At 41.8% G+C, this 16,314-nt stretch overlaps 1 protein-coding gene across 2 annotated transcripts; it reads left to right on the forward strand.

Annotated features, from left to right (window-relative positions):
- Positions 1 to 879: 879 nt before the first annotated feature.
- LOC140464031 (uncharacterized) lies at positions 880 to 11,572 on the forward strand. Of its 2 annotated transcripts, none has more exons than XM_072558656.1 (5): positions 880 to 973; positions 5,639 to 5,761; positions 7,557 to 7,633; positions 8,812 to 9,191; positions 10,867 to 11,572. In XM_072558656.1, the coding sequence occupies exons 2-5, from the start codon at positions 5,703 to 5,705 to the stop codon at positions 10,990 to 10,992; spliced, it is 642 nt and encodes a 213-aa protein (XP_072414757.1). In that variant the 5' UTR covers positions 880 to 973; positions 5,639 to 5,702; the 3' UTR covers positions 10,993 to 11,572. The 2 variants fall into 2 exon arrangements, with proteins under 2 accessions (XP_072414757.1, XP_072414756.1); XM_072558655.1 differs by lacking the exon at positions 880 to 973 and adding an exon at positions 2,134 to 2,261.
- The last annotated feature ends 4,742 nt before the right edge of the window (positions 11,573 to 16,314 follow it).

Here is a 16,314-nt window from a genome sequence, read left to right on the forward strand (position 1 = left end):
GAGAAACAGCATTAATGTTTTCAGTCCAATGTGGCTCTTCTTCAAGAATATAGGCCTGGTCAATCCCACTATGACAATGCATCCCAGGAATCTATCAAGTGAGTCTGCATTGTTCCTGCACTGACCAGGGCAAGGAGAACAAAACTGTGTGCACAATTGCAGAGTTCAAGAAGGCAGCTCACTACCACCTTCCCTCGGGCAACTAGGGATGGGCAATAAGTGCTGGCCAGCCAGCAACGCCCATATCCCACAAAATGAATAAGTAAATATAAACATTTGCTCAAATGTTGGAGTAGACTTTGAACCACACTTTACCAGCAAGATTTTCTGGCTAGATACGTTTTCGCTTTTGTCACATTGCCTCACATCTATGCCATTCCACACTTGAACCTTTGGGGATCCACAGTAGCTATCCAGGCACAACTTTACTCCCCCACCCAAAGTGAAAATCAACACCTAATTGTTAAGTACTTGATTCTCGACTGTCCCCGTTCCCAATAACGTCAGAAAGTTAAAAAGGAACAGAGCAACGAAATGAAGAAACCATTTTACCTTGTTTCTAGTCCTGCTGGAAGATTAAAAGTTAATTTCTGGAGACACCAGGACATTACTGGGAAGTTTGTAACTTCCCAAATGAGTGACGGCACCATATGACAATACGGTTCCCCTTTCGGGTGTTTGGAGACAAGCGTTAAATTTGAGATATTTTATTTGAAAATTGGTGTTAGCGCTTCCAAAGGGTAACTCGACTCTGGAACCCTGAACGGGTTGAGATTTGCCTAGAGCCCGCGTTAAGTGTGTGCATCAGCTCTGCACTGGCCTGAGCGAGTCAGTCAAGGCCAAGTCAGCGGCTTTATTTAATAACGGGGACTGGCTTCACCTCGCCCGCGTTCTTGTTAACTGCTGAGACAGCAATAAACACCGACTCGGAACATTCACTCGATCTGAACAGTTCATCGTCCGAAAAAAAAAGGTTTGCAATTCAGAATTGTGACTGTGACAGATTCGTAGTGAGACCTTTCAGCACATCAACTTGTTAAATTGAACCGGGCGCATATTCAGTGACATATTCACATAATGATTCGCTGTCAGATCAGTCATTCACTTTATTCATTTCATATCTATGTATATTCATAATTATTGTTCTTCACTATTATTTAATGATTAAATACACGTACCATTGTTGGCTCCACTTTCAATCGTCTTGGAGTTACAAAACCGAAACTGCGGGACCCCTTCAGAAAGTTCAGCAGCTCTGGACTGAAACTTTATGGAAAAGGTTAAAGTTTTCTCCCCGTTTCCCTCTGGGCCTGCCTGAAAGTTATCAACATTCTCAGTTCACATTAATGTTACTCCTTTCCATGTGTCCCATGTGTGTGAACAAGATCACTCTCGATGTGAATGCGGAGTCGGCGCCTCTGAGAATCGATCATTACAATCCGTGCATTCCTTCAACAAACTCAAACAGAAATTGATGGAGAAACTCAGCTGGTTTGGCAGCACCTGTGGGGCGAAAGCAGATACCATTTCGAGTTCAGTGACCCTCCTTCAGAACTCTGCTTTTCGTTGTTTCTGTAAATGTTTGCTACACATCTCCAGCATCCGCACTTCTTTGCTTTATTTTAAGCAAATTAGTTCCACGGTTCGTTGACAGAGTTCAGAACTTAAAGTGAAAATAATACACGCATCAGCGTCATAACAAACAAGTTGAAAATGTCGAGGTTGTAAGTTGGATTGTAATGTGAGGGGGTTGAATGTGAGCTGGTAGAACGAAGACTGGCAGTGTTCATGTATAAGATGCATTACCTTGTGAGGATTCGCAGTGTGAATATGGGGTGTTACAATGTGATGATTTGGAGTCAGTCGGTGTATATAGGATGGTATAATGTGAGGAATTGCAGTGTGAATTGGTGTTACACTGCGGATTTGCAGTGTGCGAGTTTCTATATATATATATGGATTGTTACACTGTGAGGATTTGCAATAAGTTAATGTGTAAGGCTATACAATGTGTAGATTTGCAGTGTTGAGTATGAGGTGGTGTTACAATGTGAGGATTTGGAGTGTGAGATGGTGTATATAAGATGTTGTTACAGTGTGAGAGTTAGGGCAGTCCCATGATGTGGGGCTGTTTCCGGTAGTTCTGGTATTTGAGGGAAGTCGCTGTTGATTCGCGAAGCACACAGAGAGTGTGAGTGTGTCTGAGAGAAACAAGGGAACTCCTCCTGAATCTCGTGGTATTTGTTTACTATACCTTTCAGGTAGTATGATTCATTTAAAAAAATCTTTTAAACATTATCTCTTAATTTCTGGGACAATCGGTGACCCCCGTGTGCTTGCGTAGTACTTCTTGAGTGTATTTCGTTTTCACTTCTCACTTAAATGATTTTGTTTTAAAACACTTGTTCGTTTTGTGTGCGGAGTGGGGAGACGTGAGCGTGAGGTCTCAAACCGAGGAGACAAGCAGCAGCCAACAAGCTGCTCAGAGTCACACAGTGTGGGTCGGGAGGGCGCTGCTCCCCACTCCCTGGGGAGTGATCCACTCTGAGTGCAGGCTGTGGGTCGAGATACTGCCCTTGGGCGATAGCTTACTGAGTTTACAGAGTGTAACTGATCCAGTTTGATAGGTGACACAATCTAAAGGAAGGTAAAAACAATAACTGCAGATGTTGGAAACCAGAGTCTAGATTAGAGTGGTGCTGGAAAAACACAGCAGGTCAGGCAGCATCCGAGGAGCAGGAAAATCGACGTTTCGGGCTAAAGCCTGTTGAAACGTCGATTTTACTACTCCTCGGATGCTGCCTGAACTGCCGTGCTTTTCCAGCACCACTTTAATCACAAACTAAAGGAAGACTTGCCTGATTATTGGATCCTGGAAGCTGACTTTATTCAGTTGGTCTTCACCTTTATTTACTTTCTATTTTTTGCAAAATGGAATGTACAGTTAGTTGGTTAAATCAAATTTTGTGCAAGCTCCATTTGTTTCAGGATTGGTACCACAAATTATGAATTGATTTGAGTAATTTTCACTTCATTTGGGCTGTAGTAACTAGTAAAATGAGGAAGCACTGTTGAACAACACATGACTGGGTATGATTTCCCCTTCCAGCCCCTACAAGAGAGGAATTTGTGACACAAAATGTTCTTGATCACTGTCAGCTGATGTGGTAATGTTTGTTCCCTTTTAATAGCTAGTTGAGGTGATGGTTGCAATATTTTACATTTTAATTTGCCCAGCATTTTGCACTAGCTTTCCTTATCCTACTGAATTGTCTTCTTGGGCAAATAGCATTAACCACTTGTCATTGATTCTTGGGCATTAGAAATGGAAGGGATTATGTTGTCACTTAAGTTGCAGTCTTAACTGTATATTCCAATGTCTGTTTTCTACATTTTTTCAAATTTAACTGTGCTCATTCTGGAATGTATTTGCTGAGCTTGATGCTCTGTAAAAGGATTTACATTTTTGAACGGATCTGTTCAGATGTTTCTTTTTTAAACGCACCCTGAGTATATAGGCATTGAACCTGGGCTTTTTACTCAGGTACCTCAAGGATTTTATTATCATTCTGTGAACCTCTTTCATGTGTTAAGATGCTTGTGATTGCAGTTTTAGGGTTCAAATCAGAGGCGTAGCAAATGAGATGAATTTAAATCAGAAATTGCTGGAGTTCTTAAATGCTGAGGGGTTACAATCTAGTCATGAAGAAGACTACTTGAATAAGTACGAAGCTGAAAGCATCTGATTGCAAAGTGTGGGAATGACAAATAGGACATTTTTCCAACTGTCATATTCATATGAGCAGATATGGGATTTTCTTTGACTTGTAGCGTTTTGTTTTGATACTAATGATACCTCAGTGAACCTAAATTGTTCCAATTTGTCTAGTTTTCTTTTCATGTTGACCACCATTTGACGGTTTAGGAATACCAGGTGCTGTATTGTCCCCATTTGTAGCAATGTATGACTCAGACTACATAAAAGTGTCTTTCATTTCAAGTGTTGTTGAAACTTTAAGAATTCTGAAATCCATTTTAACAATATCGCGATAGCGACGCCTGTGAATAACTACTAGTGAGAAGTTAAGAAGAACAGGAGAATGAATAAAATTATAAATTCAAGTGTTTTTGTGATTTTTAAAGAAATCACTATCAAAAGGACTCTTTTTGAGGATTGCTCTCAGGTTTGCTTTTGGAACTCTGTCATTGGCCAGGGCTAAGGATGGTCATGAGGCAGGTGAATTTTTTTGCTGGAACACTTTCTTTTTGTCTTTTCACTTCCAGCCTCTCCTCTGAGCAATTTATCCTTCTCTAGGGAAGAGGATAAGTGGTCTTTTAGGTGTGACCTTGAAACAAGCAATTGCCTAGAAAACATATCGGTTTTTATGAAAGTTAGATTAGATTACTTACAGTGTGGAAACAGGCCCTCCGGCCCAACAAGTCCACACCGCCCCGCCGAAGCGTAACCCACCCATACCCCTACATCTACATCTACATATACCCCTTACCTAACACTACGGGCAATTTTTCATGGCCAATTCACCTGACCTGCACATCTTTGGACTGTGGGAGGAAACCGGAGCACCCGGAGGAAACCCACACAGACACGGGGAGAACGTACAAACTCCACACAGTCGGTCGCCTGAGGCGGGAATTGAACCCGGGTCTCCGGCGCTGCGAGGCAGCAGTGCTAACCACTGTGCCACCGTTCCGCCCACAAAGTTTTGAAAGTTAGTTTGCTTTCAAAATTTCCTTAATGTAAGCAGTGATGCAGACCTTTGGTAAGATGAATTTGACCAATCTTTTGATATCACAGATTCCTGTTTTGTACTTAATTTTTTTTGCAAGTGAGTTGCCAGAACAGGGAAACGGAAAAACAGTTTGCTGTTTCAGATTACCTTTTTTCTAAATCCAAAATATCAGCTACTTAGAAGTTCAAAACCATGAGAGCGTAGTCTGAGTCAATGCATGCCAAGTTAAGACTGAGATGCAGAGGAATTTCTTTGGGGTTGGAGTTCTTTGCCACAAAAGGTTGTGGGGACTAAGTCCTTGTCTATGTTTAAGGCTGAGATTCTTGGTCAGTGGTGGAATTGGAAAGTGAATGCATATACAGCATGTCGGAGCAGCAATGATCCCATTGATTGGTGGAACAGGGTTGAGAGGAGCCAAATAACCACCACCTGTGCTGATGTGGTCTTGAAGTAACTTGAATATTGTCCAGCATAACTATTGCACTAAGTGCATGCAAGTACCATAATTGGGGTCAAACCGAAAGGTCAAGTTATTTGACCCTATTAGCCTGTTATGGAGCATTCCAAGTGAAGTTTGATAAATCCAGGTTAAAATTTGCAGAAATAGTTTGACAAGATTTTTTTTTCCCCAGAATGACTGAAATAGTTTAATTAGTTCATGCACCAAACAATTTGTTAAATTATAATTGCCCCAATTATCAATTTGTTTAGAACTTTTATCTTCATCTTTAATCATTGTAATCATTCTTTGCTTTGGATTTTTTTTTGGTGTTTCAATTAATTGCCTTAAAATCAGGAAAATTAATTTTTCGCTTAATTGTACTTGATGCCCTTGCATGTGGAACCATACTAAACTTGTGAATTCTCATTTGTTCTTTTCTATGCAGGATTGAGTAAACATCTCTACTCTGAATTTTCTTGCAACTTTCTTTAGTTCGTGTGACTTTGAAAATGAGTGTTGCTGCTGCGGTGAGGCCAGTTGATGTAAAGTTGTGTGAAACAACACAATGGTAAATGTTCTGTTTTTTTTTCAATTTCAAATGAAGTGGCATGTAGCACAACAATACTCAAAGGAACGTTTTGTCCACTGGGCTATCTGTTAAAAACACTTGTGTTGCAATCTTTCAGTGAGTGGATGATTTATGTTCTTGCAGCTGAACCCTGGCATGTATCTGGCAAGGTGACAGAGCATCATCAAGTCATAGAGATGTAAAGCACAAAAATAGACCCTTCAGTCCAAGTTATCCATGCCGACTGGATATCCCAACCTAATCTAGTCCCATTTGCCAGCACTTGGCCCATATCCCCCACCACCCTTCCTATTCATGTACCCATCCAGATACCTTTTAAATATTGCAGTTGTACCAATCTCCACCACTTTCTCTGGCAGCTCATTCTATGTTTGGTTGTGGTTGTTTTTCTTTAGTTGTCTAACTTTCTGATCACACTCAATCCCAGGGTATATAGCAGTAGGTCAGTCATACAGCATGACAATACATCCCTTGGTCTAACTTGTCCTTGTTGACCAGATGTACAAAACTGATTTAGTCCCTTTTGTCAGCATTTGGCCTGTAGCCCCACCGCTCCCCCCCCCGCCCCCCCTCCAAACCCTTCCAATTCATGTATCCATTCATATTTCTTTTAAATGCTGTAATTGTACCTGTCTCCTCCACCTCTGGAACTCATTCCATACACTACCCTTTGTGGAAAAAGTTGCCCCTCAGATTCCATTTTCAAATCTTGCCCCTCTCACCTTTAAACCCATTCCCTATAGTTTTGGCCTCTACCTTAGGGAAAAAGACCTTGGCTGTTCACCTGATCCAAGACCCTCAGATCTTGATCTCTATAAGGTCGCACATCAGCCTCTCCTCCAGGGTTGAATGCCCAGTCTATTCAGGCCTCTCCCTATAGCTCAAACTTTCCGATCCTGGCAACAGTCCTTGTAAATAATTTCTGCACCCTTTCCAGCTTAACATCTTCCCTCAAGGAGGGAGATCAGAATTGAACACAGTATTCCAGGCGAGGCCTCATCTATATCCTGTAGAGCTGTAAGGTGACATCTCAACCTCATATTCAGTGCACTGACCAATGAAGGAGCATGTGCCAACTACCACCTTGTCTACCTGCAACTTCACTTTCAAGAGACTCTGCACCTGGACCCCCATGTCCGTTTGTTCAGAAACACTCCTCAGAGCCCTGCCACTAAGTGTACAAGACCTACCCTGGTTTGCCTTACCAAAATGCAACACCATGCATTTATCCAGATTAAACTCCATCTGCACTCCTTGGCTCACTGACCTGTTTGATCAAGATCCATTTTTACTTGGAGATAACCAACTACTTTGTCCTTTGCAAACTTACTAATCATACCACATCTATTCACATACAAATATTTGTATAAATGACAAAAACAGTGCACCCAGCACTAATCCTTGTAGCACATTGCTGGTCAGAGGTGTCTAGTGTGAGTTACAACCCTCCACAACCAGACTCTGTCTCCTACCTTTGAAGCCAATTTAGTATCCAATTGGCTAGCTTTACCTGGATCCCAAGTGATCTAACTTTCATAGCCAGCCCACCATGCAGAAGCCTATTGAATGGTTTGCTGAAGTCCTTGTAGACAGTCCTGAAGAAGGGCTTATGCCCGAAACGTCGATTCTCCTTCTCCTTCGATGCTGCCTGACCTGCTGCGTTTTTCCAGCAACACATTTTTAAGCTCCATATAGACAATGTCTGGTGCTCTGTTCTTCAGTCATTTTTGTCACCTCTTCACAAAACTCAATCAAGTTGCAATTTCTTTATTAGGGTGGACGACATTGAATGTGACACAGAGCTGGAAGTGGATAACGAATGTTGTAGTGATTTCTGCAGACTGAAACCAGGTAAAATACTTCCATTATATGATTGTGCACGTAAAGTAGGGTTGTCTTAAAAGTTTTTAGATTAGGTTACTTAGTGTGGAAACAGGCCCTTCAGCCCAACAAGTCCACACCGACCCTCCGAAGAGCAACCCACCCAGACCCATTCCTCTACATTTACCCCTTCACCTAACTCTATGGGCAATTTAGCATGGCCAGTTCACCTCACCTGCATGTTTTTGGACAGTGGGAGGAAACCGGAACATCCGGAGGAAACCCACGCAGATGCAGGGAGAATGTGCAAACTCCACACAGATGGCTGCTTGAGGCAGGAATTGAACCCAGGTCTTTGGTGCTATGAGATAGCAGTGCTAACCACTGAGCCACCGTGCCACCCACTGAAAGTTTGCAAGACTCGCGTAGATTTTTATGTTCAACAGCTTGCAGAAACTCATTCACGATGCTGATAACGGTGGGAAATAGTGTAGAAAAAGATTTACTCTATTATCTTTGGTAGGTTATAAATTCAAGCACTACAAGATGAGCCAGTCATGAAGATACCTTGGTGTATTTTTAAAGCTGAGCTCAGTCTTTAGGCACTGTATTTTGAGGAAGCTATTGTTAATGCAATTTTAACCCTGAAATAGTAGAAAATTGTGAAAGTACATAATTTAAAGATTTTAATAATCCTTTCATACCATGTTTTTTTTCCTTGTTCATGTTTCAGTGCAATCTGAGTCATCAGTAATGAGTCAGATTACGTCCCTGTTTTTAATGGGGCTTTAGTTTAAGTTAACATACCTGGCTGGTTTTCTCAGTCATGTTTCTCTCTTAGAACCAGTGAATGTACTTCATTATTCATAGTGCAGCTCTTTCATGTCCTTTCTTGATTCTTTAATGTTGTGCTGCCTGTTTAAATCTACTGGGGGGGTCTCAACAGCTTTTTTTTGTAAAATGATGGCTTTGTAGACTTTTACAAGGACTTTTACATCCTTCATTTTACGTAGTGTCAGGTGAGGCCTGCTGTCTGTGGTCCTTTCCTCACCTCCAACCAGCTGTAGTTATTCAATGGCTGCTCTATCTAATTTTGGAGAGCTCAATGCATAGTGTGAAATATTTCTAAGTTGCATGCCTTTATCATAGTCTGAATAGTTGCACTAGGAAGGTATTAGATTTCACAAATATTAAACTTCTCATTTTAGGTGAAAACTATTTAAAACTGGTAACAGAGAAAGTGCAACTTCACAGTGGAAAAATTGTGAAATTGCAAAAGAATGTCCTAATGACAATTGGGGACCTGGATTATACAATTTATTGGGGAAGGCATGACCTGCTTAAAGGCTGGCAAGAGTTCTACTTGCCCCAAAGAATGGATATGGTGGTCCTGGGTGTGATTGAAAGTTACCCATGCCTGGCACCAGGGCTTCAGCTTGTCATTCTCGCTGGAAATGATGGTCCAGTATTTGCCTATGAAGATGAAATGTTGCACAAAGTTGCCATCAATTTGGAAAAGCTGTTTTGCGAAGGTCCAGTGTTTCCTGGAACTGATACGTATGAATATGGAAAAGATTTCAGACCAAAGGTAAGAGCTTCGCTAAAATTCCATGTGGACTTTTCTTTTCCCCTTGCATCAAGGGCACAATCACATGAATACCAAATTTCTAGAGGAGCAATTTCTACTGCACGAGAGTGTGCTAATTGGTCAGCAACTGGACTTGTTACTTGAGCACAATGCAAAGTTTTAGTTGCTTGATGACTGGGGGATAAGGCTCTTGGCGAAGATACTGAGGGACAAGATGTATGGACATTTGAAGGAAAATGGGCTAGTTAGTAACAAGTAGCATGTTTTTGTATAGGGAAGTTAATGTCTCACCAACTTGATTAGTGCATTTTTTTTTTGGTTTTTGAAGTGGTGACAAAGATAATGGGGGGGGAAGGGCTGTGGATGTAATTTTTCTGGACTTGAGTGAGGCATTTGATAAAGTCTCACATGGCAGATTGGTACAAAAACTAAAATCACATGGGATTTGGGGTAGGCTGGCTAGAAGGATGACTCATTCCTGAAGAAGGGCTTATGCCCGAAACGTCGATTCCCCTGCTCCTCAGATGCTGCCTGGCCTGTTGTGTTTTTCCAGCACCACATTTTTCAACTCTGGTCTCCAGCACCTGCAGTCCTCACTTTTTCGTGGCTAGAAGGATACAAAACTGGCTTGGTCATAAGGTTGGTGGAAGGGTGTTTTTCAAAATGGAGACCAGTAACTAGTGGTATTCCACAGGGATCAGTTTTGGGTCCTCTGTTTGTAGTATGTATGAATGACCTGGAGGAAAATGAGAGTGGTTTGATTCGTAAGTTTGCAGATGACACCAAGATTGGTGAAGTTGCTGATAGTGCTCTTGATTGTGAAAGGATACGAAACGTGACTTAGGGCTTCAAAATGTCAGCTAGAGAGTATCATCCAAACAAATGTAAGGTGATGCATTTTAGAGGATCAAATTTAGGTGTGAATTATATTGTAAGTGACCAAACCCTTAAGAACATTAGCATACAGACAGATCTGGGTGTGCAGGTCCACAGTTGTATAAAAGTGGCAACACAGGTGGCCAAGGTGATTAATGCTTGCCTTCATTGTTTAGCACATAGAGTACAAGAGCTGGCAACAGTGTTGCAGCTATATTAAAACCCCTGTTAGTCCTCATTTGGAGTATTGTGTGCAGTTTTGGTCACCACACTACCAGAAAGACACGGAAGCTTTGCAGAATGTGTAGAGGCGGTTCACCAGGATGTTGAGGACATTGGCTATGAGAAAGGTTAAAAAGACGAGGATTGCTTTGACTGGAAAGACTGTGGCTGAGAAGAAGCTTGATAGAGATCTACAAAATGGGGAGGCATAGATATGGGGGATAGTCAGAGGTTTTTTTTTTCCCAGGCTTGGAGTTTCAATTACACGGGGCCACAGGTTCAAGATAAGAGGTGGATAGTTTAAGGGAGATTGCGTGAAAATCTCCCTCGCACAAGTGTGGTAGGAGCCTGGTACACACTGCCAGAAGAGTTGGTGGAAGCAGACATGTTGGTGATATTTAAGAAGCATCTGGATGGCTGCATGAATAGGGAGGAAAGAGAGGGATTATGGACCAAATAAGGCAGAAGGTTTGTTTGTTAGTTTAGTTAGGGCATGATGCACAGGCTTGGAGAACCAAAGGGCCTGTTCATGTGCTATATCTCTCTTGTTTGTTCTAAAAGTGCTGTTCTGTTTCAGAGTCATGAAGAATATATGAAAGCCCTCAAAGAAGCAAAGTTGGAAAAGATCTCCCAAGGTACGAAGGATTTCATCAGTAAAAATGCAGCTGAAATGAAGAAGCTGATTGATGGCTTGGAAGTTTAAGAAAGATGATTTCCTCACGGCTCTGAAATGACTGAGACTGTGTGATGCAACATCTCATTTCAAAGTGTGTCTGAATTCGAGCAACATTCTGTTTGTTTTTTTATGAATTGAAAGGCAATGCTGTCTAAGTTACACTGTAACTAAACAAATATTACTTTGCAGCTAATTGCACATTTTTAAATAAGGTAGATCCTAGTTTGATTATCCTTCAGCTGTGTTGTACTGCAATTTGATGTGAGCTTCTGATTTTTCTTTTCTAAGCCAGCCTGAAACTTTGTTCAGTGTTTCGGTACTGGCACTTTCCTTCAAGCCCTGATGTATCTCTACATAATAAAGTGTTTTTTCTAATAGGAGAAAACTATAGCTCTATGTTAAATACTATTCCTAAACGCTTCTATTAGGAATAGGAAATAAAATTAAAATGTGAATCTATAAGAACTATGGTGTATGCACAAAGTGTACGGCATGGTTGTGATGACAGTGAGGACCTGTCATTTCTGTTTAAGTGGAGCAAATGACTTCTTCCAATTTGGATAATTCTCTTTTGAAGTGAAAATGATAGAATAAACAGAATCACCTAGCACGGAGTTCTACAATTTTTTTATATTTAAAGAAAAACACAACTTCTATTACTCACAGACCATTTGGTACCCTGTTGTTCAGGCATCATAATACAAGGTGGTCCTAACATGGGAATAGAAATACATAAACAGGTAAGGAACAAACATATGCCCTGTGAAATGCCCCCACATTCAGGATGGCTAACAAATCGTGAATATAACTACTGCCCTTTGAGTTTCTGGTCAATGGCAATATCATTGAATGTCAAGTGGACTAGACACATAAATGTAATGATTATAAGAGCAGTTCAGAAGCTAAACATATTGTGATAGTTCACTTCATCATTCCCTAAAGCCTGTCCATCATCCACAAGGCAGATGTCAGGAAGGTTATAGAAGGCTCCCCATTTGCCTGGATATGTGCTACTTGCAACTACTGAAGAAGCTTGACACTTTCCAGGGCAAAGCAGCCTGCTTCATCAGCATCACATCCATGAACATTCATTCACTTATTCCTCCAGTGGGTGCTCGGTAGCAGGTCCTCAGACAGCACCTGCCAAACTCATGTCCACTTTCCTATAGAAGGACAAGGGTCGCTGATACATGGGGACCTGCAAGTTTCTCTCCCGCCTAATTTGGGTGTATGATATCATTCCTTCACTGTCAGTGGGTCAAAATCCTGGCATTCCCTCAAATGGCATTGTGGGTCAACCTATAGCAGAAGAACTGCAGTGATTCATCACCACCACCTTCTCAATGGCAGCTAGGGCTGAGCCATAAATGCTGGGCAGCCAATCATTCCTTCAAATGAATTTAGTAAAAGTACTCTTCCTCCTACCATTAAATCCATAGATTCCATAGTGTCACAGGTGGGGAGCAGGTTTGAACTGGTAATGCATAACTGCTTTTAATACCCATTCCAAGACCCTGCATATTTAATTTAGTAACAATTCCAACTTCACAGAAAACCTCAGTGACTTACAAACTACGTGGGGAGATAATGATGGGTAAGGGGTTGTCTTGAGTTTATGCTTCTGGCTTGCCTCAAAGGTTATTGGCAGGGTAAAAATGAATACTTCTGACACTTTGAAGTGAAGAGTTCTCTAGTGGTATAGGTTTTATTCATTCTTTCCCTTGTCCACTTGGTTTACTCTGGATATCAATGTCCCAAAATGCACACAAGTAGTGCAAAAAGCTCCTTAACATTCAGTGCTGAGTCATAATCGAACTGGCTTACGTGAACTTGTCCAAAGATCAGCCTGCTCCATCTCAACTTCTGGCCATTGATCAAACAACCCCCACCCACCCAGAGCTAGCTATTGCTTTGAATTGAACTTTCTTACACCTTTCTGTAATCAAATATTTGACACTGTCTAGTCAGTTCGGTTATGTCAAACATCAAGTACCTGTTTTTCGCCATTATTTAATCGATTCCTTTTGTAATAAAGCTTGACCCCAGCTAGCTTGCTCAGATTACTGATACCTAAAAAATGTGCTGGGTTCCTCCAACACTCCAAAGATGTGCAGGTCAGGTGGTTTGGCCATGATAAATTGCCCATACTGTCCAAGGATGTGTGAATGAGATGGATTAACCATGGAGAGTGCAGGGTTACAGGGATAGAGTAAAGGGTCAGTCTCGATGCGATGCTCTTTGGAGGGTCAGTGTAGACTTGATGGACCAACTGGCCTACATCCACACTGTAGAGATTCTATGATAATGTTTCTGGCCATTGACCTTTCATAATGAGAAATAACAAATAGCCTTTCAGCCAGTGAATCGTGGTGAGAGTGAGGAAGGTTTATAATAGGGAAACAATTTGATTAGCATGATGAATCTGAACAGCCAACATTTCATGATCTAAAAACCAAGGATAGGTACAATATGAAGGAAAAAAGTGAGTTGCAGCCGAACCAGGAAAGGGAAATTGAGAATAGTGGTCATGATCTGAACGAGTTGAAAGACTGAATTCAAAGCAAGCTAAGAGATGGCATCTCATCCTTTAGCTCCATTTTACTGCCTCTGGACATCATGTGAGTTCAACCTGCCAATCCATAAATAATTCCCCTTTTCAACTTGATGATTTCATTATCGTTTTATTCCTCTGTATCCAGTTGTCGGAATGTTATCATTCATGCCTCTAGGCATGGCTTTTGCTCCTTTATTTCCCACTCTTTGGATTTTTATTGTGAAAGCATTTGCAATTTAATCTTTTATCCCTTTCACCCCTTTCAGGCCTTTCATTTTGTTATAATTAAACTCCAGTCCCCTCTGTATTTGCTTAGTTGTTAACCACTTCTTTCCTCCACTATGTCCTCACCTAAACATTTCCAGCATCTTCTTTTTAATTTGGCTGAATAATGTACTGAAGTGGAAAACAAAATCTGCCCTTTCTGCTATGCATTTGATTTTTCCTGTCGATACTGACAAATAACTTTTCCAGGTCACTTTGATAGTAAAAATATTAAATAAAAACAGTATTAACTATTTACTCTTGACCTAGCTCCTGGAAATGACAGCGCAACTTACCGTTCACAGTCTAAGACCTTGCAGACATCTGGCAGTGACACATAGACCTCTTAAGAAACAGTTTGAAGTCATACTCAATGTATCGTAGCTCACATTTCTAACATAGTGAGTACAGGAGTTGGGAGGTCATGTTGCAGCTGTACAGGACATTAGTTATGCCACTGTTGGAATATTGCGTGCAGTTCTGGTCTCCTTCCTATCGGAAAGATGCTGTGAAACATGAAAGAGATTAGAAATGATTTATAAGGATGTTGCCAGGGTCGGAGGATTTGAGCTACAGGGAGAGGCTGAATAGGCTAGGGCTGTTTTCCCTGGAGCATAGAGGCTGAGGGGTGACTTTATAGAGGTTTATAAAATCATAAGGGGCATGCATAAGAGTGCGTAGGTTTAGGGTGAGAGGGGAAAATATAAAAGAGACCTAAGGGGCAACCTTTTCATGCAGAGAGTGGTTGGTGTATTTCCTCCCAGGTGCCAGGGTCCGTGATGTCTCAGACCGTATCTTTGGGGTCCTGAAGGGAGAGGGTGACCAGCCTCAAGTTGTTGTCCATGTCGATACCAACGACATAGATAGAAAGAGGGATAGGGATGTAAGGCAGGATTTCAGGGAACTAGAGTGGACGCTGAGAGCTAGAACAAACAGAGTTGTTATCTCTAGATTGTTACCCGTGCCATGTGATAGCGAGGCAAGGAATAGGGAGAGATATCACCTGACCACATGGCTGCAAGGATGATGCAGGAGGGAGGGTTTCAATTTTGGATAATTGGGGCTCATTCTGGGGAAGGTGGGACTGGTACAAACAGGGATGGTCTTCACTTGAACCAAAGGGGTACTAATATCCTGCGTGGCAAATTTGCTGGTGCTATTCGGGTGGGTTTAAACTAGCTCAGCAGGGAGATGGGAACCGGAGGTGTAGCTGCAGTGTACAGGAGGATGAGAGGAGGAAGGACAGGGACAGGATTTCAGGGTCACAGGAATGTGCTGGCAGACAGCAAACTGGTTTGAAGTGTGTCTACATCAACGCCAGAAGTATCCAAAATAAGGTAGGTGAACTTGCAGTATGAATAGGTACCTGGGAGTTCGATGTTGTGGCTATTTTGGAGACATGGATAGAGCAGAGTGAGGAATGGATGTTGCAGGTTCCAGGGTTTCGATCTTTCTTTAAAAACAGGCAAGGCAGTAAAAGAGGGGGAGGCGTGGCCTTGTTAGTCAAAGATAGTATAACAGTGGCTGAGAGAACTTTTGATGAGGACTCGTCTACTGAGATCGTATGGGCTGAGGTTAGAAACAGGTCAGGAGAGATCACACTGCTTAGAGTTTTTTATAGGCCTCCGCAGAGTTCCAGGAAAGTGGAAGAAAGGATTAGTAAAATTATTCAGAGTAGGAGTGAAAGGAACAGGGTGGTCATTATGGGGGACTTTAACTTCCCCAATATTGACTGGAAATGTTATAGCTCCAGTATGTCGGATGGATCAGTTTTTGTCCAATGTGTACAGGAGGGTTTCCTGACACAGTGTGTCGAAGGGCCGACAAGAGGGGAGGCCACACTGGATCTGGTGCTTGGTAATGAACCAGGCCAGGTGTTTGATTTCGTTGTAGGTGAGCACTTTGGAGAGAGTGACCATAATTTGATGACATTTAGTTTAGCGATGGAAAGGGCTAGGTACATACCACGGGTCAAGAGTTATCAATGGGGCAAGGGCAATTATAATGCGATTAGGCAAGAATTAGGATGCATAGAATGGGGTAGCAAAATGCAGGGGATGCAGACAATCAAAATGTGGAGCTGGTTTAAGGAACAGATATTGTGTGTCATTGATAGGTATGTCCCTGTCAGGCAGGGAGGAAGTGATAAGGTAAGGGAACCGTGGTTTACAACAGAAATTGCATCTCTTGTTAAGAAGAAGAAGGAGGCTTATGTGTTAATGCGGCAAAATGGTATAGATGAGGCGATGGAGAGTTACAGATCAGCTAGGAAGGATTTAAAGAGAGAGTTAAGAAGAGCAAAGAGAGGACATGAGCAGTCTTTAGCAAATAGAATAAAGGAGAACCCCAAAGCTTTCTATAGGTATGTGAGGAATAAAAGGATGATTAGGGTAGGCATAGGGCCAGTCAAAGACAGACGTGGGAAGTTGAGTGTGGACCCTGTAGAGATTGGAGAGGTGCTAAATGAACATTTCTCATCTGTGTTCACTCAGGAAAAGGAGAATATTGTAGAGGAGAAGAATGAGGTACAC

The sequence above is a fragment of the Chiloscyllium punctatum genome, chromosome 39 (assembly GCF_047496795.1).
Source record: "Chiloscyllium punctatum isolate Juve2018m chromosome 39, sChiPun1.3, whole genome shotgun sequence".
In the NCBI taxonomy this organism is placed as follows: Eukaryota; Metazoa; Chordata; class Chondrichthyes; order Orectolobiformes; family Hemiscylliidae; genus Chiloscyllium; species Chiloscyllium punctatum.